Here is a 26,424-nt window from a genome sequence, read left to right as displayed (position 1 = left end):
GAGCCAAACCTAAAATAAGTGCTGGGGCGCCTCCTGCTGTTGATTCAAGTTTACAGGCTGCCAAGAAATTGCTAGAAAGTGGCGACTTGAGCACAGCTGCCTCAGGGTGCCCCTCTCAGGCTGGGTGTCCCCCCTTACTGGTCATCGTGCTCAGGGTGCCCCTCTCAGGCTGGGTGTCCCCCTTACTGGTCATCGTGCTCAGGGTGCCCCTCTCAGGCTGGGTGTCCCCCCCTTACTGGTCATTCATTCCCCCTACAGCTCCACAATTCCTGCTAATCCTTACATTTCCTCTGCTGTTGTTTTTCTGGCCCAAGACCACCTGCTCAAGGCACCATGCGGCCCCTCTATTGATGGACTGAAGGCAGCACCCCAGAGGTCCAAAGGACCACCATCATCAAAATCTTTCATGTGAAGCGTGAAGACCACAAGGCCTGATTTCGGGGGGCTGGGTGGTCTCATGGCCTTGGGACCCCTGCAGATTTTGTTTTGTTTTTTGCTGTTTTTTCTGTCCCCTCACTGTACTTTTTGTAACTCAGCATCGTCTAATCTTATTTTTATTTTTTATTAACTTTTCTTTCTTCTTCTTGTAAAGCACATTGAGCTTGTGCTACAGAAGTAAATGCTGTTGTCTCGCCCTCATCCCATGTTTATTATGGGCTGCACCTCGGTGGTCCTGAAGAACGTTACTTCGTGCCACTGTGCGCTGCATCACGGTGTATGGATGGTGTGACAGTAAAGCCACTTGACCTCACTTGGTCTCACCGTCACTCGGACCAGAAGGGCTGGGGGTCCCAAAGCTGTTTCTCTTCCACCATTCTTGACAATCAGACAGAACAGAACTCTGGCAGGGGGCTTTCACTCCGATCCGCCATCAGCCCACAAGGTGCACGTCTGCCTCACCAGCTTTGTCTCATGTGCCCCTAGTTTTGCCTTCTCCACTGTCCCCATGGCGGAGATCTTTGACTTTTCCTCACTCTTTTCTCATCTCCGTTACCCAACTCTGTTGGCTTTGCCATTTCCTGCCATGAGAGATGACTGGCACTCCACGCCTGTGCCTCAGCTGCTTATTGATAACCCTGGTGAAGCAGCAGGCAGAGAGGCCACCTGAGCGCCACTGAAGTGAGCACAATGGAACTGGCATCTTAGAGAAAGATAAAATTAGACATGAGAGCGCGCTGTCACAGGGTCAGGGTGCCACTCAGTGTATGCCAACCTGGTGGGCATTCACAAATGTTCTGTGCAGATGTGTGCCAGTAGCTCAGCATGTCATCTGTCACACGGGCATGGACAGAACTGTTCTGTCAGAGGTGCCAATGGATGTGCCAGGGAGCAGATGACAACAGTCGAGTCACCCCCTAGGATAAGTGCCACAGGGTGGGCTTTGAAAGTGAAGAGTATATAGCGCCTTTCACGTTCGCAAGCCACTCACACTCTCATTCTGCCCTCCTCTTCAAATAAAAAGATCAAAGGAGCTCAATTGTGGCATGCCTGCCCTGGCGTGGCGCTCTGCCCGTTCTTTAATGAGGTTCTGCTCAACACGAGTCCCGCTTTGTCTCATATGCCACTGGACTCACTGAGGGTGTCAGAGGGGGGCACTGCCATCTTTCGGGTCGTCATCTCCTGAATTTCGGGGTGTCACCTCTGCAGCCCTCGCCAGTCTTACTTGATCCTTCTGTTGTTCAAGACGTGTGCCAGCCATTGAGAAAGGACGGGCCAGAGGAGGAGGAACAAGAAGAGCCGCCAGCACGGCGCCTGTCGGGACAGAGAAGTCAGGAAGGGGTCAGTCAAGTGTCGAGGGGGCCGTGGATGCCCAGTCACTTTACTAGGCACAGTTGGCACCCCTGCAGGGCATTTCTATGAGGGTGTGGAACTTCTGGTTGCCAAGGAAGGGTCAGCCCCCCCAACACCTGTGCACTGACCCGCTGATCGTACCACTTTATGGTCACCAAATCAGCAGCAACTGCCAGTGCAGTACCTACCGAGACCACCAGAGGTCAGCGTGTTACCTGGCCAGCAGAAGCGCCAACACGTTTGGGGGGTCCCAAATGAGCCGAGTCCTGCAAAAGAGAAACGGGAGGATTTCACAGAGGCAACGGGGTGGCTGCAGTGGGCACTTCTGTCATTGCTATCTTCACTAAGGTGGCACAGGGGTCACCAGCCAACTTGGCAGTTACCTGAGTGCTCCAGTGCTTCTCCAGGGCCTGCAGGCGGCACAGGGTCGTTTGCATTTCTGTCTGCAGCCGCGTTAGGACCCGCGCAATCAGGGCATCCACCTCAGAGCTGTGAGCGCCTCCTGCTGGTTTGAGACTCCAATGGCGGACTGAACCTGCAGGGGATGAAGGAGGTGGAGCACAGAAAAATGTAATCACGCGGTGCCACACTATGGAGCACACTGGCTGGTGGCCTGAGCTTGAAGGAAAAAGTAGAAGGGGGGTCTGGGAGAGCCAAAGCCCACTGTCAGACACTCGGGCTGTGTGAAAATAATCTGCGAGCCAAAATTGAACACGTGCGTCCCACCAACACCACCCTGGAGGTGCCACCATCCACACTTGGATGAGTCGATCCAAGCCAGGGCTTCTGGGAACCAGTGGGTTCGGGCAAAGGCGCGGCCCCCAGAAATTCTGCTTTTTAAAGGGCATCGTCATCTGTCACACTCACACACCTGCAGGATGGTATGGACACATCTGACATTGTCTCCATCTCAGGCTCTGCCCGTTCTGCCCCATGTGTGCCACTCTCTCAGGCTCCGCCACTACTGCCAGTGCCCTTCTCTCTCTCTCTTTCCACCCCTTCCTCTGCCTGGCTTTGCCACTTATGCCAGCATGTCTCATTCTGTCTCTCTTTCAGGCTACACATCCTTTGGTTGATGACATGCTCCGCCCATTCTGTCAGTGTCCCCCCATCTGTCAGGCTCCACCCCTTCCACTGGCATCACTTTCCATGGCTCCACACTTTCTGCTCCATGAGTGCAACTCTCCCAGGCTCCACCCCTTCTGCCACTGTCTGTCTCTCTCTCAAGCTCCACCCCTTCTGCCACTGTCTGTCTCTCTCTCAAGCTCCACCCCTTCTGCCAGGGTCTGTTTCTCTCTCAGGCTCCACCTCTTCTGCCAGTGTCTGTTTTCTCTTTTCAGGTTCCACCCCATTTGTTGATGTCCCTCTCTCGCTCCCAGGCCAGTGTGGCTCCACCAGAAGTTTTATTCCAAAGATGGCACAGGTAACATGTCTCTGTGTTTCGACTTTGTGTTCCAGCAATGAAGTCATGTGACATTCATGTGACAGCTGAAATGCTTGTAATGTCCCCTGTCATTATTTAGGTTGCAATTTTTGATTTCATAGCCTTTTTGCATTTAGGAAGCCATTTTGTGTACTGTTGTCAGGGTCATGTCCCGCATTCCTAGGGGCGTGGTCTCCAGGGTCGTGACCTTGAATGAGCCTCATCCAACCCTTCCTTTACATTTTGACTTCTCGTCTGATTTCTTTTCTTGCTTTGCCCCGTTTTCGACTTACTGCCAGTTATTTGACTTATTTCCTTTTGTTTTGCCTTTTGCTTGCATCTCCCAGTTAGCTCACCGAGTCAGGACGGTCCCTGCAGCTCCTGTCGTCACTCAGATGCAGCCCTGTGACGCGTCACTCGAGGAGGAGAGCAAGTCTGGGTGTCTGCTGATCAGGCTATATGTGCCCCCAAGACTCATCTGGCTGTCTGTGCCCCTACGCTTGGGCTGGTCTAGCTCTCTGTGCCCCCCCCATCAACTGGTCTGGCCCCCTGTTTCCACCCCCCCCAACCCTGGGCTGGTCTGGCTGTCTGCACCCCTCCCACTGGTCTGGCTGTCTGTGTCCCCCCACCGGTCTGGCTGTCTGTACCCCCATCAGCCGGTCTGGCTGTCTGTACCCCCACTGGTCTGGCTGTCTCACTTTGACTTTCGTTAGGTGCTCAGGCCCCCACTGGAGGTGTGTGTCGTATTTTCCGCCATGACAGTTCATTTTCCTTTGGACTGCACGCGGGTCGACTTTTACAAAACAATGAATGGAGAGAAGTGAAGTCGGGTTTAAGGAGGCGGAGCCAAGTGAAGTCAAGCGCAGTGCATGCTGGGTCTTTTCTCCAACCGGCACAGTAACATTTTTGAGTTTTTTCCTTCTCGGTGAACACAGAAGGTTCAAAAGTCTCCGCCGTCCAATCAAATGCTGCCAGTGGTGGGGCACATCGAGTGGGGAGCGAATCCAGTACAAGATCAACGGCAGAGAGGCAGAGATGGGACAATAAACCACGCAGGCCGCCGGCCCACCGCTGCTCGCGTCTGCAGACCGTGACACTGGCAGTTATTTCTGCTGAAGTGGTGGGCGAAGTCTTCTTCACTTTTAAACATTAAGACGTATCTTGAACTGTGAGTGCTAAGGGTCTCCACTTCAAAATGGCCAGCGCTGACATCCATCACGCCCTCCCCTCGATTCACGTTCACTCTGATTTAAAATACTAAGAGGGCATGTTAGCGCCATCTGCAGCTTGTCCACGTGGCACATACTGGTAGATGAATGGCGGGCACCCAAGGCACTAAACAGCCTGGGGCTGAGCAAACGGATTGACCAACACCGGGCAAGTGTTTGATTGGACTGGGCGGGGTTTAGAATTGTGCCCGTCGAGCTTGCTGCAGAGCGTCCCCCGTCGTCACAAGAGAGTGCGGCCATCAGTGATATTTGTCTCCTTTTGACCTTGTAATGTAAAGGCTCACCAAGTTGAACATTTTTTATTTCACGTTAGTAACGTTCTCTGTAGACTGAGCCTGAGGGGGCCGGGCCCCCCATTGCTGGTTTGGAGCCCGGCAGGTGGCAGTGGGACTGACGCTTGTTTTCGAGAAGCTTCACGTCTTGTGATTCCTTCTCTGGTTTATGGGTTTTGTTACAGAAGGTGACCTTTGGAATTATGGGCTGGCACAACCTCTTTCTTGTTTTTTTCTAATGGTGCCCCCTATTTCTCTCTTGAGATTTTTTTGCTTTTTTCCTTGCGGCATGAAAGCCAAAATACCCAACAACACCTCGGCACAACAAGACCACCTGGCTACAGGCAGCTGGGTAAGGGGGGCACACCCCCAAAAGCCAAGTTCTACGCCTGTCTGTATGCTAATGCATTGGGGATGGTGAAGCTCTTCACTCTTTTCTGCCACTTTGCAGACATTACCCAAGCTGCGTGGCTGGCATTCAACACTTGGGTCTATCAGGTGGGCATCGCCTGACACGACTTTTAGAGTCTGAGAGCAAGTCAGGTGCAGAATCTTGACGCCTCAGAGGGCCTCACAGGGGGCGACAGGTCACACGACCCCCTTCATCACAATGCCACTGGCAGTGGTAGGCCATGGCCAGGGTCTGGTGCCCAGTTTTTAATTATTTTCTTATCAAACACTTTCTACTTTGTGAATGTTTGTTATTAAGGTACGTAACACACTTATTATAATCCTTGCTGGGCCCGTGCAGGTCTGAAGCCTGCTTCTTGAGTTTGGGGTAAGGCTCTCCTTGATGGCAGGCCTCAGTGAAGCCCTGAGAGCTGGGCAGATTGTCACCGTCACTAGAGGGACGACACTTTCCTGCCAGTGCCAAGTCAGTCATCACCGGTCGTCTGTATTGGTGGTCCTCCGCTGACTAACAGCCGGCGAGCGCACGTGCAGACATCGTCTGAAATTATCCATGATGTCTTGTATATGGTGGCCCCAATAACAAAATGGAGGCTTAAATGTTAACAGAACGGAATTCAAAATGGTGACTAATGACACAAAAATAACATCAGGCAGACAGAGAGAAAACCTCCGGAACTAGCGACAGGCACAGCGGTGCCCCCTCTCAGCCTGCCCGTCTCAAGTCACATGCAGGCTCACCTTGTGGGCCCCTGCAGGGCTCCCCCTGCTTTGTTCCGCTCTCTTGACTTGAACCCGTGTCCGCGCCTCCTCGCTGCTCCTGGAGGGCTGGCGCTGCCTGGCCGTGCAGCTTCAAGTCCTGCAGGAACACAAAGATGTCACGCAAAATGAAGATGTGGCGCCCAGTAGCCCATGACAAATGACAATGACCTCGGATGGTCACCCTGATTAGCCCCCACTGCCCTGATCATTTCTATTTCCTGCCCTGTGGTGCCCTCGAGTGCCCCAGTTCCTCACCTTGGTGGCGGCATTGACAGACGTGGCACTTTCAGCAGACGCCGTCCGATCACGGCTCTGGTGGATGACATCTGCAGTAAAGCACACAGTGGGTGGGTTAACATCTCTGCCAGTGCCACCCTCTGGCGTGTCTACAAACCCCTTAGGTCTGCTCTCCTCCTCTTCTTCAGCTCCGCGCTCCTCCTCAAGCTCAGCCTCGGCATCACCTGCAACAGAGAGGTGGCCACTGGTCAGAGGGGTCCTTGCAGCCCTCCGAGCGCAGCTGAAGGCCACTGACCTTCTTCTGACGTGTGAGGGGGTCCGTGCTCACCGCCAGGCTGTCTGAAGAATTCTGGTGGGGGCCTGGGCATGTCCTCAATGACGTGGTACAGGGGCTCAAAGTAGTGGAAGAGTGATGCTGTGCCCTCTGTGAGGGGCAGAGTGTTTATAACCTGATGGGACAGTGGCGGACATTAGTGACAAATAGCAACCCCCAAGCCCCCTGTTAGAAATCACAGGCCCCTGTGGTGGTGCCCTGGCATTTGTACTCAGGCCAGGATGACACAACAAGGTCTGGGGTCACCACTCTGACCTGCGGGGCCAGTACGCCAGACCACCAGTGACTGTGAGGGTCAACAGAAAGGCCGAGTGAAGATGAGCTGCACTCACGAGTGGGCACTGCACTCTCCTTACCTCTTGTGCCACCACCTTTATCTCCTCCACGTACGCCGCCATGGCCACCACCCTGCTCATGTCACCCAGTCGCTTCCATGCATCCCTGCCAAAAAGCACAGAAGAAGTGACACTCAGCCGGGGGGAGTCAAAGACCCCAGCAGGCCCACCAAGTGTCCGTCTGCTCCCTCTATCAGAAGAAATCTGACAAACATGGGCAGGCCATTCACTGCACTGAGCCCATCACAGCCACTGGCACGGGCATCTGCCTCACCGCTCAGGTGACAGCTGCCCGCTCTTGGGGACTGGCTGGCTCCAACATGGCAGGCCCACTCAGTCGGCTTACAGAATACTCTGAGCTGAACCCGGTGGCATGGCCGTGGGTGAAAGTGAAAAATCTGAGCTCGTCCTGGCAGTCAGTTGCCCAGCGCCCACCCAGCCCTGTTATCATAACACATTTGGCCAGATTCTGGTTCTGCTCTGGCACATTCGCTAGCCTGAATGCAGATTTGAAAAGCTGGTGACAAGCTGGTGACTCAATGATGGCGTGAGTCCAGAGTCAACACCGTCTGCCCACTGCAGTGAAGTTATGGCACATTGCATTTGGAACGGGCAGACCCTGATAGTTTGCAGCACAATTTGGGCACATCACGTTTGAGCCAGGGTGGTATGGTGGCACAGACTAAAGTGAATACTAATGCACTATAGGAAACGGTGACAAAAAGTGGATCAGAGGTGACAGGTTCTGGCACAGTGACAGCTGGCTGCCCCGACTGACTTGAGCCTGAGCTCTGCCACCTCTCCTAGGGCATTCAGGTCAAATCAAAACTGGCACAGTTCTGGCGTGAAATATAAAGTATGAGCAGGCAGACTCTGGTGTGGCGTTGGCAGTTTGGTGAGTGACTGTCTGCCATTTGTCAGTATAAACGGACTCAGACAGAGGATTAGCACCCCATGTGGGCAGACAGATTTGAATGTGGCAGTAAAATCTGCCCAGATAAGACCCACGTGTATTTCACTAGCTGAGTAGTAATGCCACCCTCAATGGGCCAAAGGTGCCAAGCACATCTTGTGTTTGAGGAACTAAAGCTTAGAAACTGGAATCACAAGCAACAATGAGCATGTGTGGCACTGACATGAGGGACTGGCACAATGCCACCCCAGCCCCTCAAACTCTGAAATGGGTTAAGCTGTTGAGGGATTGTTATGGAGGGCTGGGTGGGTCATCATCAATCATTCACTGGGGCACAGGCAGCTGTGGGCAGAGCTGAAGGAGACAGCCAGGCAGGCCTCGCATGGGCAGTCAGCACCAGTCGGGACTAAACATACAGCCTACCCCAAGTGCCCGCCTCAGTGCCAGCATGCAACATCTTAATGCCATCCTCAAACCTGACGTTTCCCTTCTGCACTCGTTTTCTCAAACTATTCATGAAATGATTCTGCTGGAATTTGGATTTTTATATTTTCCGCCATTTTCTAGATTCTTCTCCCTACAGCTGCTAGGCAGGTGACACACAGGTCATGTGACCTATGACATCATAGCGCCCTCTGACTGGCTAGGTTTTTTTCGTTTTATTTCTCCTCCTGCGCCCGCCATTTTCTGAAAGCCTCACTTGGGCCGTCACCTGCTGGCTTGTCTTTCTTGAACACACCAAACAACGCCCGGCAGTGACATTTTTGTTCCTTGGCCCCGCCAAACATGACAGGTCTCCACCGATGCCAGCGCTTGGCTCCCTAAACACTCTGAGTTGGGGTCTGCTGATGAGGAGCCCACCTTTCCAACATTCTTTTGATTTTTTAAAACACAGGGTTTGCTCAGTGAAGGCTTCATGTAAAATGGCCACCACACGTGTGACGAAGACGAGGTCACTGAGGCCATCGAGAACAAATCGATGGCCAAAGACGAGGGTGCCCTTTACTAATCAGATGGCGAGGCCACTGGGGTCTGGAGGGCCAGCCTGCCGGCTCTCAAGTCTCGGCTGACATCATCTTTGAATGCCTTAAGATGGCACTGGCAGGGTTCCACCGCTGGCTCGCGGGCCTTTCATTTAATGTTATTTATAAGCTTTATGTTTCAGTCTTTTGATTACTGAGTTTTTATTTTCATGTTTTTATATTGGAGCCCCCTGTCACAGTGGCTCCGCCCCCAGCCCTATATAAGCTCTGTGGACATCCCATAAACTCCAGACACCACTGGCATCGCACCCAATGTAAGAAACAGAAGATCACACAGCAAGCATGGCAGACAGGGGGCATCAACACACGGCATCCATCCCCCAGCCTCTCACCACTTGTAGCGGCCCACCGGGTCCCAGAAAGGCGGGCAGCCGAGGGTGCAGGGGCCGCAGGTGGCCTGCTTGTAGTAGCCGTAGAAGCGCAGCATGGCATCATAGGAGGGCCGATAAGGACCTGAAACACAGGGGGGCACAAAGTGAGCTCCTCGTACTGGCATGTGACCCGGCGACTCAGACCCGTCGTCCCCGGACTCACCACGCTTCGGGAGGCTCTGCACCACACTGACGGCGGTCTGGAAGCGCCTGTGACACTCGTCCTCCTCTTGAGCCATGGCTGTGGCAGGCTGGCACACGGCGCGCTGACCTGCACACAATAAGGAGGACACAGTCACTTGTGGCAGGGCCCGGTGCCAGCTGTTGTGTTTTACAACTTCGGCACCAGAGGTGGACATCTGAGGTATGGTGGAAGTTCTTGCTGTGCCAATTGCCCACTTTGGTTTTCAGCCTAACACTTTTGTGGCAATGCTTTTACGTGGCACTCAATGCCCTTTTCCTTTCTGGCATTTGCCATCATGTTCTCTCATTACAGACGTTTTCAAGTCTGCCCTCAGCCCTGGGGTGATGAATAAAACTGACACAAAACAATAAATTGGATTTTAAAGGTGGCACCGGGCAGTATTTCTCTTGACACCAACACCTGACATCATGCAGGGACCACTTTGTCACCAAGGCCTCGTTGGGGGCTCTCATTTGTGCCACACAGCTGCAGGTGCCTTTTGGGGAAAAGGTGGTGGAAATGAAAGAGGAAGCAGGGCCCAGGCGGGTGCCAATGGAAGAGTGGCATAAGACACAAGTGAGATGTGCCAGTCTAGAATGGGCCTTTAGAGACCACCTCCTACAACATTGACTGGCACAGCCCATTGGGGGGGTCAATGTAAGCAATGTCAAGAAAGTGGAATATGATAAACGTGACTCTATGCCCCTGTGTGCCCGTGATCAGCAATAAGGGCACTGGTTGGATGGCACAACACAGCAACAAGCATACTGGTATCTATGATTACCACAAAGTCTCTGGGAAAAAGGAACCCTGCTGAATTTGTACAGGTCCCCCATGATGCCCATCTTTGAGGACACCTGCTGAAGACTATGGGAAGCATTTTCAAGATGGTGGGCACGCAGAAAGGCAAAGGAGCGCCACCCACTGCATGGCTCACACCAGGAGTGACGAGATGTGTGATGGACTGGGATGAGATGAGCGCACCCCATCAAGTGGCATGAAAGCCGAAACACCCAACAACACCTCAGCACATCAAGACCACCTGGCTGCAGGCATCTGGGTAAGGGGGGCAAACCCCCAAAAGCCAAGTTCTATGGCTGTCTGTAAGCTAATGCACTCTTTTCTGTCACTTTGCACTGGCATTCACCACTTGGGTCTATCAGGTGGGCATCGCCTGACATGACTTTTAGAGTCTGAGAGCAAGTCAGGTGCAGAATCTCGATGCCTCGGAGGGCCTCAGTCAAGTCATTAGATGAGGAATCACAGGGGGCAACGGGTCACACGACCCCCTTCATCACAATGCCACTGGCAGTGGTAAGCCATGGCCAAGGTCTGGTGCCCAGCTTTTAATTACTTTCTTATCAAACACTTTCTACTTTGTGAATGTTTGATGTTAAGGTACGTAACACTCTTATTATAATTGTGTCACCCGTGTCATTGAGCCCAAGTGGGCGGGGCATCACACCACAGCAACAGCTCTGGCCCCACCCCCATGCCTTTATAAGGCAGCTTTGTGTCTTTGGATGGGTTTTTTTTGGTGACCCCCTTTGTCTTCAGCAGATGGCCCCATTTATTTTTGGTAGGCCCTCATTTTGCTTCTTCTGGCATTTAAACTTTGCTTTTGCTAATAAAGTCTTTTTGCAGTACAACTGAGCACTGGCTTTGTCGTTTTTACCGTTTCCTCGCTGCCTTTGGAGCCTTTTGAAGATTTCAGAGGCAGAACCCCCTTGCTGTTGGGCCTGTGTAGGCCGCAAGCCTGCCTTTAGAGTTTGGGGTTGAGGCTCCTTGTGACTTCTAGGCCTCACTGTAAGCCTCAGGCTAGATTTTGGAGGAAAAGCCTCCATCTGAATTTCAAGAGTGGGTCAAATCAAAACAGGCAATCAGAAGTTGGCATCCCAGCATTCGGTCTTACCAGGCACAGCGAGACGTTCTCCACATCGCTTCAAATTTAGCCAAAACGATGTGGTCAGGTTAGCGGAACAGAGCTTCAGAATGAAAGGGCTTCCGAAATGTTACCGGATAACTGCAGTGGTATGGCAATTGTTGGATTGCAGCGAGTGTTTGTCGTTTATGTGGCATCTAGCAAGCTCTGTGAGAGCCCAGCGGGTTATTTCAGGTAGAAACGAGGTTAACAGCGGTGTCTGTATAGCGCCTTTCACACATGCACTTCTATTAGTGGGACAAGAGCCACTGGGAGAGCTGATCCAAAATAACGGACAGCGAGCTCAAAGGGGAAACCTGCTGGATAAAGCAAGTCAGTGGGGTGACATGGCGGATATTTAGATGTGGAAGGAGATGAAATGGCAAGTCGTGCAGCTGCTTCCGTGCTCTCCATGTGCGTTTTTTATCGTAAATCAAATTTGCATTTTGTTGTTTGGGGTTTCATTTCTGTGACTTTGTGTGTTTTTGTTGTTGCTGCCCTTTTTTTTTTTTTTCCTCCCAACCCAATTTCGTGCCTAAAGCGGCGATACAAACGAGCGGCAGTGGACCTCCTCAGGCGCGCTTTGACTGCCTGACCAGCAGGGGGCGACAGAGGCCAACACACGCGGCCCTGCACAAGCCAGCCACAAGTTCGAGGTTACGGGGTCGCCGTTCAGAGTCCGAGCGAGTCCTGAGCAACACGAAATCGGCCGGCTTGTCAGTCAAACCAGGGCCCGGCCACGGGAAAGTAACGGGTGACCACTGCGACAAGCACCGCCCGGACACTGTGTCATCTCACCTGAGGCAGACCGGCGCGGAGGACGGACCCCCTGCTCCCAAAAACACAGACGCCCAGGAGACGTTTTGTTCATTTCTCATTTAAAGGGACGCAGCATTCGGACAAACACAAACAAGGAGCGAAAGGCAGACAAGCACCGGCGACATCCGCACAAACTCGCCGCCCTCTGGGGCTCCTTGACCAGCGTCTACGGGCCCGAGCAGCAGCTCCCCGACACTCCAGGCGGTCACGAGTCGCAGACTGGACGAGCGAAGGCGAACGCCGACGGCGGTAAAAAACGAAGCGCCATACCCGCCCTGAGCGCCGAGAGTCGTCTGAGCGGCAGTTACAAGTCACTTCCGGTCACGGCCTCGGCGTTTCAAAATAAAAGTCCCGTGTGTCTTAACTCTTTGAGGGCTGGGTATTATTTCGTCAGCCGACAGGAAGGCGCAGGACAGAAGCGGCCGGCCGCTGGAGATAAAGGCTCTGGCGAGAGAGTACAGCGAATGCGCAAAGCAAAATATGGCGTAGGCAACGTTTTGCGTCTCATTGCCGAGTCGGACTCTGACTTATCGCGCTCCAATTTTGACGCAAGTGATCTGGAGATCGTAAACAAAAGTGAGGTGCCGTGCAAAATCAGCTGATCATAGTGCTGAGTGCAACCCCGTAGTGGGCGGCGCAGCTGCGTGAAGACCCTGTCGTTAGAAGTGGATACCCGCCTCGAATGAGTTAATGGAGCCGCGGACGGACGGAGCGACTCTGCGTTTCTATTGTTGATGAACCTGAAGACCTGGAAGATTCTTTACGATTTTTTTTTTTGTAATTTGCAGGTATCTTTCAGTGATTCAGTGATTTTGATCTTTTATTTTATACTTGGAGATGTGAACCAGAGGTTTGTAATACATCTGTTATTGATTATGTGGAGGTGCCATGTCCATACAATGAAATGAATGAATGGCGCAGCACATATTAGTCTGTTGAATGTACAGTAGAACAGACAGAAGTGTTCAGAATATTAAAAATAGCAAAGATAAAGGAATCATCCACATGTTCAGCTCTGTTGAATTGTTCAAATAAATCGGAATCACATTTGCTGGCCAAGTCCGCTGAGGCACGTGGACAAAAGACTGGCACAGAACACGTGAGGCACCACTGGGCATTGCGAAATGAATTGAGGGTACTGGGGAGCGACGGCCGAATTGGTCAACTTAATGGCAAAGAAACAAAGCGACTCTTGATGTGCCCGTGGTGGCGCCTGGCAGACGGGTGATCTTCAGAGGGGGGTGACTGGCGCAGGTCTTGTGCGGTGGGCAGACGGGTGCTGGCTCTTCATTGTCACCTGAACCCGTCCCGTCCAGTTGCTGATCCAAAGCTCAGGATGATGGATGAGCTGAGACCTTGATGGCTGCTGTGAGGGACTGAATGTGCAGCTCCTGTCCTGTGGTGCCATTGACTCCCTCCGCTGTCACAGGAAGGCCACCCGCTGCTGTGCCTTTCTTTGGCAGATAGATACGGGGGGCTTTATTTGGCTTTTTACAGAAGCTTTATAAATAAATAAGTAAATACACACAATGTCTGAACACACCCCAGAATGACTGAATGGAAAGAAAACGTCTGACTTGGCAGTGCCAGTCCCTGTGAGGCGCTATAGAGACGTATTGCTCTTGGTATTAAGGACCCCCAGAGGCATTTCGTCACACACTTCTGCTGAAAGTCCTCAGTGTGTCACAGAGAGATGATGGGCAGCATTGTTCATAATGGCACTCAGTTTGGTTTTCATTCTGTCCTCCTCTGCCACCTCTGTGGGTCGAGAGCGTGTCCCATAACTGAGCCTACCTTTTTAATTAGCTTCTTATTTCGGTGGTCCTCTCTTGAAGTGATGTCACCAGCCCAGCACACCACACTGGCCGCCACAGAGCTGGAGAAGATGTGAAGGATGTCACTACTGGCATTAAAGGACTGCAGTCTCCTAAGCAGAATGAGCCGACTCTGCCCTTCCTTCTACAGTCCCACCTGTCATTGATGCGGACCCCCAGGCACTTGTAGGAGTGGACCACCTCTACACACACTCTGTGATCAGTGACCGGATGTGGTGGCTCTCTGGTGTGGTGACAGTCATCACCAGGTCTTTGGTTTTGCTGATGTTAAGTTGCTGCCAAGTCTCAAAGTTCTCCCCCCCCAATCCCCCCCCGACTCCTCTCCTGTGTCTCGTCCCCCTCAGAAGTTCAGAATCCCCCTGAGAATGTCTGCCAGTGACCTGACCTGCTCTTAGATTTCTAGTTGAAGGAGGACACAGGGCCGTTCATGTGGTGCTCCAGTGCTGCATTTCACACTCTGGTGGTCCACTCCACAGATAGACCATCATCCAGGACCCCACTGGCTCCTCCACCTGCATATCTCTGAGGTGACCCCTTAACAGGGATGGCTGGGTGGTCCTGAAGGTCATTGGAGAAATTGAAACACAGAATCGTCACAGTGTGTCAGATCACTGTGTCACCCACTTCAGTCTGATAGGCAGGGGGTCCAGGTGGTCCACCACTCATATAGTCCAGGACCATCCTCTCAAGGGTCTTCATGATGTGAGACCTAAGTGCCAGTGGTCTGTTGTTATCAGGTGAAGAGGTGCCCACCTTACATTGCAGGGTGTTTTCCACAGCAGGGACACTTTCTGGATCCTTAGGGACAGACTGAGCAGGTGACAGGACACACCACAAAGGTGGTCAACCTTAAGAACTCGTTGAACTCCATCTGCTTTTCCTGTGAGTCCTCAGTCGTCTCCTTCCCTGGTCTTCAGTTATATGGACGGCCCACCCGGATGGTCAGAGGTGGCCCTGCCCATTCTGGTTGGCGTGGCAGGAGCTGTTGATGAAGCAGAGATGGTGTCAGGGGGTCTGGCCATTAGAAGGAGGTGGCAGTGGGAGAGGACATCATTAAAGAGTTTGTCCACCCGCCCCTGTAGCTGCTGAGCTCTAATCGCTGGACTCCAGTAATGACCCCCAGTCCAATCCAGACGTTCTTCTCAGTGACTTCGCTTTCCATTGTCTTGTCCTTCACTTGGCTTTTTCTTCAGCATTCGCTGGGGGCCTGCAGACCCTCTTTGTCGCCGGACTTCAGTGGTCTCCATGATGGACTACATAGTTGGTCTTCCATGTCAAGTCCTGAGTGACCCTGAATTATGGCGGTTAGCACCACTGGGGGTCCCTGCTGAAGACCATTGTCATCCCCACAGGTTTGAGGGTCTTTAGCTGCCCAACGTCCCATCTGTGTGCAGAGACATCGCCACTTCTTGATAACTCCAGTGGTGGTCTTGTTGTCCACATATTGGAGGAGTCTGACTGAGGGGTCCTCAGAGGCGCCGTCGTCAGCACAGAGGAGGAAGAGCACACGTCCCTGGGGGTCACCAGTGTAGGGGGCATCGAGGTGGGCCTCCTCAGTTTTGCCTGCTGTTTCTCATTTGTCAGGAAATTGCTGGCCGAGTTTAGAGTGGAGGCAAAGGTGATTAAGACCCCGACAGACCCCGTGGGTGACTTAGAGCTCCTTACCAGCGAGTTGATTTGACTTTAAATAAAGCAGCATACAGACACTCGAGCGGTGAAGAGGGGCGCGCAGGGGGAGCATTGTGAGAGCTGAAAAGTCTCCCTGCCATCATGGACCCCTGGGTGCACACCCTGATGGTAAGCCCACCCATGAGTGGAGGAGTTCAGGGTGATTGCACCAAATGCTGAGTTGAAGTCCACAAACAGAAACCTTGCGTAGGTCCCTGGACTCTCAACATGTTGCAGGATGAAGTGCCAAGCCATACTGCCTGGAGGGGGTCCGGCCGGGCAGTGCCAGTCAAAGCCCATATGGAGCCCTAGGTGCTGTCACAAGCGTGTGCCCCTCAGATGACAGCCCTCCAGGTGGTTACCGATGTCACATAATGGATCAACTGGCTCTGCAGCTGTGACGTCCTCCAAGTGAGCCCACGGCAGCCCCCCCGAGGGTCTTATTTGTAGTTTGGAGCCCCCGTCTTCTTTGTCTTGTGTCTGATGAACTGCGTATTCTTAATCATTTCTGTTATTTTATTGGTTTTTTTTGGGGTTATAAAGAAAGCCTTTTAAAATAAATAAGCTGCAGCTAGGGCGGCACGGTGGCGCAGTGGGTAGCGCTGCTGCCTCGCAGTTAGGAAACCCTTAAGGGTTCGCTTCCCGGGTCCTCCCTGCATGGAGTTGCATGTTTCCTCCCACAGTCCAAAGACATGCGAGTTAGGTGGTTCGGCGATTCTAAATTGGCCCGTGTGTGTGCTTGGTGTGTGCTTGGTGTGTTTGTGTGTGTCCTGTGGTGGAATTGGCACCCTGCCCGGGATTGGTTCCTGCCTTGTGCCCTGTGTTGGCTGGGATTGGCTCCAGCAGACCCCCGTGACCCTGTATTCGGATTCAGCGTGTTGGGAAATGGATGGATGGATGGAAGCTGCAGCTAGAAACAACCTGATTCGCTGGAGTCAAGTTTGACTGACAGTTGTCCCGCCCCACCCCCCAGATCCAGCCATAATGCCAGTTTTTCGTGTGCCCCCCATGCAGACTGTGACTTCACCGGTCCTGTCCTTGTGCAATGTGTGCAGCAGGGCGGTCACCACCAGGACATTCAAGATGGCGGTTGAAATTTAACACATTTGGGGGGGAAAAAAACAACACAAGGGTGGGCTTCAGCCTCGTGCCCCTCGACTCCCAGCTGGATAAAACAGCAGATGTGGGCAAGTCAGTGTGGCTGGGTGCTCCAGTGTGCCAAGCGATGGACTGTCATCCCCTCTGGGGTGGGTTCCCACCTTGTAAAGGCTGCAATGTGACAGGACGGCGGCTGGCTGGTGGCCTGGTCTGTGCCCGCGGTCTCTTCCATGTTCATCTGCCTGTGACAGGTGGCCCTGCTCATTTTCTGGTCTCTTTCCATTGTCCTACTCCATGAAGCCTCGCTGCCCTCCCTCAGCCCCGGGGGTCTCCTGCCCTGTCCATCCCTGTCCCTTCACCTTTCTTTGGTCCTTGTCCTTGGTGTCCCAGTCCTGGGCCTACAAGGTCACACTTGCTTTGTGAGGCACACGTGTCCAAAAATTTTAAGAAATAAAATCACAAGTTCAAGGTGCCCCCCTCAGACACCCCGACGGGACCCTTAGGCTCCACTTTTTCACATTTTTGTCTTTGGCTCTTGACATCCCCATGGAGATCAAGCGGAGAGGTGACCCTGAATCCCACGTGACCTGATGCCACAGACGCATCACGTGACTCCGTCCTGCCAAACCGATTGGATAGCTGGCGCTTTAAGACATGAGCTGTTTCAGTCGCTCTGTGTATGTGGCATATAAAATATAAACCCGCGTGTGTCGTGGCATAAGAGCCCCCTGCCACACCACACGTTAATATCAATAAAATCACAACAACAATAATGAACTTCACTGACAAACCCGACATAGCGCGTGCCCAGTGTGCCACCCAGAGTGCCACCCAGCACGCAGCCCCATGAGTTGTCTCCCTCCACTTTGTGCCCATTGGGTGGCGACTCGGGTTCAAATCCCGGCCTCTGCTTTTCCTGCTTTTTCTTTTTACATTGCCATCTATATAGCGCCTTTCTCTGCTGTTTTTTCTTTCTTTTTTCTTCTTTTTTTTTATTCCAGACTCGCCTTTGTTGTGATTCTGTTTGATTTTTCTTTTCTCTTTCCATTTTGTTGATGTCATGGGCACAAAGCCTGGCACTGGCCAACTCCAGAATGTCCTTTGAGCGATAGGCAGTGCCAGCCTTCCCGGCTCGAGTTGTTGATGATGCCCGCCCCTGCTGATGGACACAAACATGGCCGTCTGCCCCCTGGTCGAGTGCCCTCTTCTATTGTGGCTGGCTGTTTTACATTTTTTCTTAGTAAACTTTTTAATCGTCGAGGACCTTGGCTTTGTCGTCGGGCCGGGGTCTTTACGGTTGCCCACTCCCTTTTTGAGACGTCCAAGTGTTGGTGGGCTGCTTCTTGAGTTTTGCGAGCCTCGCTGCTCATAACAGAGAGGAGAGGTCAGTGCCACCCGCCCACAGCCAGTGTGGAGTTGCCCACCCTATGAGTCTTGGGATGGGGAGGACCCAGCAAGACCATCCAAGCTGCATGCAAAACCTGCAGTGCCACTTACTGCCATACGAGATCCCTGTCAGCTTCCGCCAGGCTGCCACCTACTCCTCTGGTGCTCATATCACTGGCACCACAGTTTTATGATCAGAATTGTGGACAAGAGGGCGAAGTCTTACCCACCGACTGCTCAGGTGGAAATAAAGTGCCATGCCCGCGCCTTTTGAGATTGGAGCAGATCAGAGGAGAAATAAAACTGAGTAAATCATGAGGGAGCGCTTGGCATAAGAGGTGGGCACTCCTGTAGGTGAGCATTCTTAGAACTTTACTTTTGTAACAAAGACAGGTCTGGGATGCCTCGAAAGCCTCACAAAATGGCAGGAGACAATCCACCTGGGCACCCCCCTTTACCAGGCAGCAGGCACATGGAAAGCGCAGGGTGCTTCAGGATGGCAAGGCGCTATATCAGGTCAGCCTTCACTGCAGACTCTGTGTGACATTATGGAGGTGCAGGCCACACAGACAGACTGGACAATGAACAGATGGGCACTTTGTGCAGCCCCATGCCAGTCACCCTGGGCTGTGCAGTTTGGACTACAGTACTCCCCTAACAGGTAGCCTGTAGATGGGTGCCCACTAATTGCTGCCCTCTGGTCTCGCTTTGAAAACGGCAACTTATGCAACCCAAAAGTGCTGGCTCCCCAGTGACAGAGGTGCCAGCTTGGACTGAGCGCCCAGGATATTGGCCACATGTCCCTGGCATGAATTAAACTGTATTTGACGCAGTGCCCGGCACTTCATTGTGGAGTGAGCGGTCCACAAATGAGCTGATGGGTCAACATGGGACACACATTTGATTTTCAGGCACAGGTACAAGTGCCACGCCATGCCACGCCACCAAGACGAGTCTCGGGCTGAAGGGGAACCCGGAGTGCACTGTCACCATTTGAACTGAGAGTGAGACTTGGCACAAGTGACTTTAATGAAATGGACGAGTGATTCAGTGGCATCTCGCTCCAGCTGGCACTTAAGAAACAAAGACAAGCCACAAGGATGAGATCGACCTGGCATGCAGGGGGCGCTCAAGGTCCCTTGAATTACGTGTAGAGGGCTTATTGAGAACTAGAAGGGTGACTTTGGGTGGCTTGAAATGTACTGCTTTGCCTCCTTGACACACTGGGGCACCGGGCTAACGTGGCACAGGGACACAGCAGAGGGCGACAACGTCTAAAAAATTAGGGACATGCGACGCATAAGAACCGGTGCGCGTGCGATAAATAGTCCGCGTGCACGCCAGTCGGTATGAGGTGCGTCTGCACGGCTGCAGGTGTTTGGGGCAGGACCGGCCACGCCCACTCGGTGTCGCCTTACGGACGGGCCGACAGGTGCAGCGGCTAAAGGAGGCCGTCGCCGGGGACGCACCCGTCCGCCCCTTCATTCGGCCCAAGCAGGTGTCGCACTGACGAACCGCGCTGAACGAGCGCCCCCTCGCGCTAAGCGTCATAGCTGCGGTTGCTCAGGCGGACAGTAATCAAGTGGACTCGGTGGGGGGGCGCCAAGGTCCCAATTCACCCCCTTGCCCGAGTCCACAGGCGCGCCTCACTGCACGTGCACAGCCCACCGCCTGGGCTCTTCTCCTGGCACGCCCCGCCCCGCCCTACTTTATGCTTTCCTAAACCGGTCATCTGTCTGACCTCAAGACTGGCGGTGCCCACAAAGCACGCAGAAGGACTTCAGGAGTCACCAGAGAGGAATAGCGGGGGCCGATCGGACCAAGTGGGAAGGGGACGAGCAACACGTGCAGCCCAGGAAGGTTCGCCCCGGAGGGAGCGGCGGATACTCGCCGTGCTGCTGGAACAACTGGAAATTCGGCTTCGCCCACTCACATGCAAGCCGAGCGAGGAGGACGCGAGCGCAGCCTCCCTGACGACCCGGGACGGCGCGCCATCTGCGGCGACTCTCTCGGCGGTCTGCGCCGAGCCGGCAGCTCCAGGCTGTGATTTGAGAGGCTCGGATTACCGCCTCCTGCCCACGCCCACCGCTCCTCGCCCGACTCGCATTCCTGGCTTACTTTGCTGCTCGCCAGCGTCACGGTGGGCCGGCCGATCGCCGGAGTTCAAGAGCGGATCGAGACGAGTAGACGCGCACAAACTGCGACCCCCGAGGCGACGGTGTTGGAGGCAGGGGCTTCTTGCCGGGGGGCAGACATGACGCACTCGAACAGGAGCCGAGCGTACGAAGTGGACGGGGCGGCTGACGGCTCCCGGGCGCTCAGGAAGTTGGGTGAGTGTGGCAGGCAGGCGGACGGGCGGTAGGTATGGCGCAGTGCCATTCAGATTTCAGATTTCTTTGTTTTTTGGAGACCTTCGCGTTGTTGTGTTGTGTTTTTTTTTTAAAGATGAACCTGAGATCGGGGGAGAGACCTGGCGGGGCCGTGCTCGGGCACTAAGGGGGCACTACATGAAAGGGGGGCATTCTCTACGCTTTCTGGTCCGTTTCCTAGGCGACCGTCAAGCTCTGGCAAAAGAGTGAAGTGGCGCCGGAACCTGCGGGCACATCCAGTGGGCATTAAGGCGAGCAGACGGACCCGCCGACTTCTCCAGCATCTTCGTTATCGCGCGGTGGCGAACGCCGTCCCGTCAAAAATCAAGCGCAGCAGGTCACTCAAGCAGTGACAGGTGACACGAGCGCTCGGGCTGCTGACTCACACCAGCTGATATCTTCGGGCGACCCTTTGCTGCCCCCGAACTTCTGCCAGACTTTGCGCTTTGTAACACCCGCTGGCGGGCTCGGGGCACACAGATGCTGCTCGGATGGTGCTGACTGGCACGGCTGCGATGTTGTACTTGAATGAAAGCCGCTGGTCCTCCGGGCTACCCGGCAGGTGCCCATCGATGTGCGCTCATTCGGGTGACCTTTGGCACCTCAGATTGTAGCAGGATGGTGCAGTAGGTCACGTGAAAAACGCAAAGTGAGGCGGTGGACTTGCCAGTGTTAGGGGTCAGCAGCACTAGTGCCACCTTGGTGCCAATGGCCAGCAATGATGCCAGCCTGGTATTGTTGGTTGGTGCTGGGCAGCAGTGGTGTCAGTGCAGTATCTGTAGGTCTAGTATACTAGTGTCAGCGGGCAGTAGTGGTGCCAGCCTTGTGTCTGGTGGTGGTGAGTGGCAACAGTGCCAGCCGGGTGCTCGGTCAGCCATGCAGTTTAGAAATGCCACCCATGTCAAAATGCGCTTTAAGCCTTGTTGACGTATATAGTGCCTTTCAAAGCGCCATTCGTTTTCACAGAGTGCCCTTCTTTATGCCTCACTTTGCCAATTCCAGTTATAGAATCAAAAGTTTAGCTGGCGAAACATCAAGCCCTCCATTTTGAAGATGGCAGTGCCATAATGGGGGGCTGCAGATTTACAGAACTAACAGCTGACAACTTGCACCCCCTTCAAGCAGGCAGCTGTCAGCGATAATGGGAATGGGCACTTCCTGGTCATTTGGCCCCTTTGCTGGTGCCCTTGTCCTTGCCATTCACCTCATTGGTGGGTAAGCCTGCCATGTGTGGCACCTCGGGAACAGGCCCGGACCACTTGTTCAGATCCAGAGATGGCAGCCTCACCCCCATGTGCTCCTCGTGATGCTCAACACACACACACACACACAGAGAGGTGCGTGCCACCCGCTTCCGGTGGGCGGCCGTGCCATGTGACATGACCCAAATCAGATAAAAGCAGGAAAAACCCGAAGCGCCAGGATTATGAATTCTATTTTTAGCGCCCCGCACTTCAGCTGTCACCGAATAATGGAGGAGCGGGCAGACCCCTGCCAAGCTGGGTGGCCCTGCTAAGAAATGAGGCGCCTTAGTGGTCACTTCGCCAAGGTGCCAGCCCCCATGGCCCATGCAGGCCGCGCTCGTCCTCGGGTTGACTTTCTCTCTCCACTTTTGCAGGCCTCACGGAGGATGAGGATGTGCGCTTCATGCTGCGGGGCTCCGCCCTGATGAAGATCCGCTCTGCCCGCTGGCAGAAGAAGAGGACGATCCAGCTGCTGGAAGATGGCATGACAGTGTGGTGCGAGACAAAGAAGCAGTCGAGGAGAGCCCAGTCACAGCAGACATGTAGGTGACACCCCAGGTACAAGTGGCATCGCCCATGGGAATAGGAAGAGGGGATAAGACCCCAACACGTACCCCCAACGGTGGCAACAGCGCCAGTCTCTGAGCTGTCCCCACTTCTCAAAACCATCAGTGAAAACTACCACTTCACTCAGGTCATATTCAGGAGGCATACCCTGGCAGTGCCCATTGCCCCGTCCCTAAACTGCAATTTAAATGCCACTCTACATCCAACACTGCCTACTAGTAGCCCATAGGGTCATAGTGCCTCTGATGTCAGCTCCAGGACTAATTCTGGAGTCTTCTTTATACCCAGACAGTGCCCACTGCCAGCTACCACTTTACTCATGCCATCAATGGCAACTTCAGGTCCTATTCAGATAGTTGGTCCCATCGCACCTGTGCCTCTCATGTGTCACTCATCATCTCTCACCCTGCAGCCACTTCCTCCAACTCCAAGCCCTTAGCGCCCGTGGCGTGCCACACCTGAGACTGGCGGGCGCTAATTAGAGACCTCTGCCTTCTTTTTGAGGTGTGGACTTTTTGAGGAGCTTCTCATGTGGTGGCACAGCCACTGATGACAGGGTGGGGTTCTCTCCTCCTCCTCCTCTTCCTCTTCCCTGAGGCGAGAGCAGCAGCTGCCAGCTGGCATACATTAGGGGGGCCCCCACTACTGTGGCTTCCAGGCAATGCCTGCTTAAGCTGTGGCCACCCGTCTGGCCCCCCTCACTCGTCTTTAATCTCCTAAAAGCGGTGGGAGAGGGAGATGGGAATGGGGGAGGGGTGCAGGCAGGGGGGAGTGGGCCGTGGATGGCTGCACCTCCCCCCATCATCCTTTGTCCAGTGCCAAGGTCAGCCTCAGAGGTGGCACGCTGCCCTTCTCTTGCAGTCTCGGTGATGGAGATGGAGAGCGTGCGCGAGGGGTGCCAGTCCGAGGTCCTGAGGGGTCTGTCCAGCGCCGTGTACGACAAGCTCTGCTTCACCGTCACCTTCAAAGGCAAGCGCAAGAACCTGGACCTGCTGTGTGGCACCGAGGAGGAGGCCCGCCACTGGGTGGGTGGGCTGCGCAAACTGAGGGCCAAGGGCGAGGCCATGAACCAGCGAGACAAGCTCGAGCAATATCCTTTCAAGTACAGTACTGGGGCGCTGCTTTGGGGGGCTCACACAGGGTCAGCAGATCTCCTTAACCCCTCCCACCTGGATCTATGGCTACCTGCAGAAGGCCGACGTCAACAAAGACAACAAGATGAGCTTCAAGGAGGTCAAGAGTCTGCTGAAGATGATCAACATCGAGATGGACGACGACTACGCCAGCCGGCTCTTCAAGGTGAAGCCGGAGTGAGGGGGCATGGGGGGCCACACTGGCACAGCTGACTGCCAGTCTCTCTCTCTCTCTCGTGCCCGCAGGAGTGCGACGGCTCCAAGAACAACCGGCTTGAGGGCCGCGAGATCGCCGAGTTCTGCCGCCGACTGATGCGCCGGCCCGAGCTGGAGGACGTGTTCCGCCGCTACTCTGGCGAGGACTGCGTGCTGTCGGACGAGGAGCTTCTCGAGTTTCTCAGGGACCAGGGGGAGGAGGCCACCCTGAGCCGCGCCCGCAGGCTCATCCAGCAGTACGAGCTCAACGAGAAAGGTAGGGGGCGGCGCGCTGAGGGGGCCGCAGAGGGCATTGCGCTGGTGTCCGCTGAGGGCATCACCTCGTGTCTTCCAGCCAAGAAGCACCAGATGATGATGCTGGACGGCTTCACCATGTACCTCCTGTCCAAGGAGGGCGACATAATGGAGTCGACGCACTCGGAGCTCCACCAGGACATGAGGCAGCCCCTGGCCCACTACTACATCTCCTCGTCACACAACACCTACCTGATGGAGGACCAGTTTGGAGGGCCCAGCAGCACCGAGGCCTACATCAGGTAAGACGGGCCCAACCCAGACAGGATACCAACGGGCAGCGGTCGTCACCTCGGTCCTCCTCTCCCACAGGGCCCTCAGCCGGGGCTGCCGCTGCGTGGAGCTCGACTGTTGGGAAGGTCCAAATGGGGAACCCGTCGTCTACCACGGGCACACGCTCACCTCCAAGATCCTCTTCAAGGATGTCATCAGGACCATCAAGGAGTACGCCTTCACGGTACGAGGGGAGCGCTCAGCAGGTGCCCACCTCTCCCCTGGCAGCATTCTCACCGGCTCTCTAATCTACGCAGGCCTCGCAGTTCCCCCTCATCCTCTCCTTGGAGAACCACTGTGGTGTGGAGCAGCAGCAAGTCATGGCTGGGCACCTGCGTGGCATCCTGGGCAAGGCCCTGCTCACCAAGCCCCTGGACACCCCACCATGCCAGAAGCTGCCATCACCCCAGGTAGTGGAGAGGGCTTGTGGTGCCCCTGCCCACACCATGGTGCCCCCGTTGACCACCCTGGTTTGTCCTGTGCAGGATCTGAGGGGCCGCATTCTGATCAAAGGGAAGAAGCAGGCAGAGAAGCCCACCGATGCGGAGACCTCGTCTAACTCTTCCTCGAGCTCAGAGGATGATGAAGATGAAGTGGACAGCAGCCAGTACAAGAAAAAGGGCAAGAGGAAAATGAGCAAGGTGGGTGACCCATAATGAGACCCCCCCCCCCCCCCCCATTTCTCACTTGCACCATTTAACAAGCCCCCTTTTTATTCTCAGACTCCTCCACTTCCACCCAACGGCAGTAATAAGGTGAGTGGGGGGATGGAGCGGCAGCCCGGGGTGGGTATCCAGCTCACCCCCCTCTCTCTCTGCTTCTTCCCCCAGGCTGGCACCTCCCAGCTGGCCCCCGAACTGTCCGAGCTCATCGTCTATTGCCGCAGCACCCGCTTCCGGGGGTTCGACCAGTCCCTGCTGCGGCCCGCCGACGAGATCACCTCTTTCTCCGAGGGAAAAGCACGGCGCCTCGTTAGGAGCTCAGGTAGTGCGGTGAGCCGAATGCCCAGTGTGCAGCGCCACTGCCCGCGTGAACTCAAAGCGAGGGTCTCTCTCCGCAGGTGGTCACTTTGTCCAGCACAACTCGCGGCAGCTAAGCAGGATCTACCCGTCCGGACTGCGCGCCCATTCCTCCAACTACAACCCCCAGGAGATGTGGAACGTTGGCTGCCAGATCGGTGAGTGTGTGCCCACCCGAGGCTGCCCAGCTCCACGGTGACCAGCCGTCCGTTAACCCCTTGTGCCTCTCCCTCAGTGGCTCTTAATTTCCAGACGCCAGGGGCCGAGATGGACCTGAACCAGGGGCGCTTCCAGCAAAATGGCAACTCTGGTTACGTCCTCAAACCGGAGTTCCTGCGAGGCCGAGATGTGACCTTTGACCCCGAGCACCCGGCCCGCGGCCCGGGACACAACCCAAAACAGCTGGTCATCACCGTAAGTAAACTGGGGCGCGTCAACTAAAATGGGTGGGAGAGGCAGGTGGTCATCCTGTGTCCACTCTGCGTTCAGGTCATCTCGGCCCAGCAGCTGCCAAAGCTCAACAAGGACAAACCCAACTCCATCGTGGACCCTCTGGTGAGGGTGGAGGTCCACGGCGTCTCCATGGACAACGCCAAGGCCAGCACAGCCTACATCACCAACAACGGTGAGCCTCAAGGAGTGGGTTGGGCGGGCGGGCGAGTGGCACCTGAGCTTCAATGACAACCCTGCCCTTTGTCCTCAGGCTTCAACCCCCAGTGGAAAACCCCCCTGACCTTCAACGTGCGGGTCCCTGACCTGGCACTGGTCCGCTTCGTGGTGGAGGACTACGACCTGACGTCCAGCAATGACTTTGTGGGGCAGTACACGATGCCCTTCAGCAGCCTGCGGCAAGGTATGCCCTGCGGCCAATGCCAGGCATTGGGTGGTGCCAGGCGTCCGCTAAGGCCAAACTGTACCTTCTCCTTTTGTTTCAGGGTACCGCCACATTCACCTACTGTCTGCAGATGGCGCCACTATCTCGCCGGCCACTCTTTTTGTCCATGTCAAAGTGACGGACCCCTAGTGTCCAGAGACTTGCACCCCATCCTGTCTCACTTGGTGGTCTTTGAGAGCCTGGAACTTTGGAAAGCTCTGCCACAGAGTGCCTGTGCCAGGAGGACCTCCCAGTGTACCCACCCAGCGTGGCTGGCAGCAGTCGCACCACAGCGTGGCACGTAGAAGACTGCGCAGGGTACACAGTCGTGGCTGGTGTTGGAGAAGGACCCGGAGACCCAACGCTCCCATTAGCACCCATAAATAAAGTGGCACCTCCCCTCAGG

General features: G+C 54.7%; 2 protein-coding genes across 7 annotated transcripts; one reads left to right on the top strand and one right to left on the bottom strand.

Annotated features, from left to right (window-relative positions):
• Window positions 1-1,473: 1,473 nt before the first annotated feature.
• Window positions 1,474-20,036, bottom strand: acbd4 (acyl-CoA binding domain containing 4). Of its 6 annotated transcripts, none has more exons than XM_039740319.1 (10): window positions 19,921-20,036; window positions 9,282-9,389; window positions 9,080-9,200; window positions 6,813-6,897; window positions 6,418-6,571; window positions 6,141-6,346; window positions 5,865-5,982; window positions 2,175-2,326; window positions 2,007-2,057; window positions 1,474-1,752 (listed from the first exon to the last, which is right to left on the bottom strand). In XM_039740319.1, exons 2-10 carry the CDS (start codon window positions 9,355-9,357, stop codon window positions 1,660-1,662), a joined length of 1,056 nt encoding a protein of 351 aa, XP_039596253.1. In that variant the 5' UTR covers window positions 9,358-9,389; window positions 19,921-20,036; the 3' UTR covers window positions 1,474-1,659. The 6 variants fall into 6 exon arrangements, with proteins under 6 accessions (XP_039596253.1, XP_039596252.1, XP_039596249.1 ...); XM_039740318.1 differs by lacking the exon at window positions 19,921-20,036 and adding an exon at window positions 12,313-12,410; XM_039740315.1 differs by lacking the exon at window positions 19,921-20,036 and adding an exon at window positions 12,022-12,281 and having other exon boundaries at window positions 1,474-1,672.
• Window positions 20,037-20,168: 132 nt separating this feature from the next.
• LOC120517820 (1-phosphatidylinositol 4,5-bisphosphate phosphodiesterase delta-3-A-like) lies at window positions 20,169-26,422 on the top strand. The gene is made up of 16 exons (XM_039740312.1): window positions 20,169-20,359; window positions 22,017-22,184; window positions 23,071-23,299; window positions 23,379-23,508; window positions 23,589-23,814; window positions 23,893-24,094; window positions 24,165-24,309; window positions 24,383-24,535; window positions 24,611-24,766; window positions 24,848-24,880; window positions 24,956-25,109; window positions 25,186-25,302; window positions 25,380-25,558; window positions 25,634-25,769; window positions 25,848-25,997; window positions 26,080-26,422. Exons 1-16 carry the CDS (start codon window positions 20,284-20,286, stop codon window positions 26,166-26,168), a joined length of 2,343 nt encoding a protein of 780 aa, XP_039596246.1. The 5' UTR covers window positions 20,169-20,283; the 3' UTR covers window positions 26,169-26,422.
• The last annotated feature ends 2 nt before the right edge of the window (window positions 26,423-26,424 follow it).

Source organism: Polypterus senegalus, chromosome 17, assembly GCF_016835505.1.
Source record: "Polypterus senegalus isolate Bchr_013 chromosome 17, ASM1683550v1, whole genome shotgun sequence".
Taxonomy (NCBI): domain Eukaryota; kingdom Metazoa; phylum Chordata; class Cladistia; order Polypteriformes; family Polypteridae; genus Polypterus; species Polypterus senegalus.
Note: the sequence above shows the minus strand (reverse complement) of the source record. Positions and strands in the feature narration are given on the sequence as shown.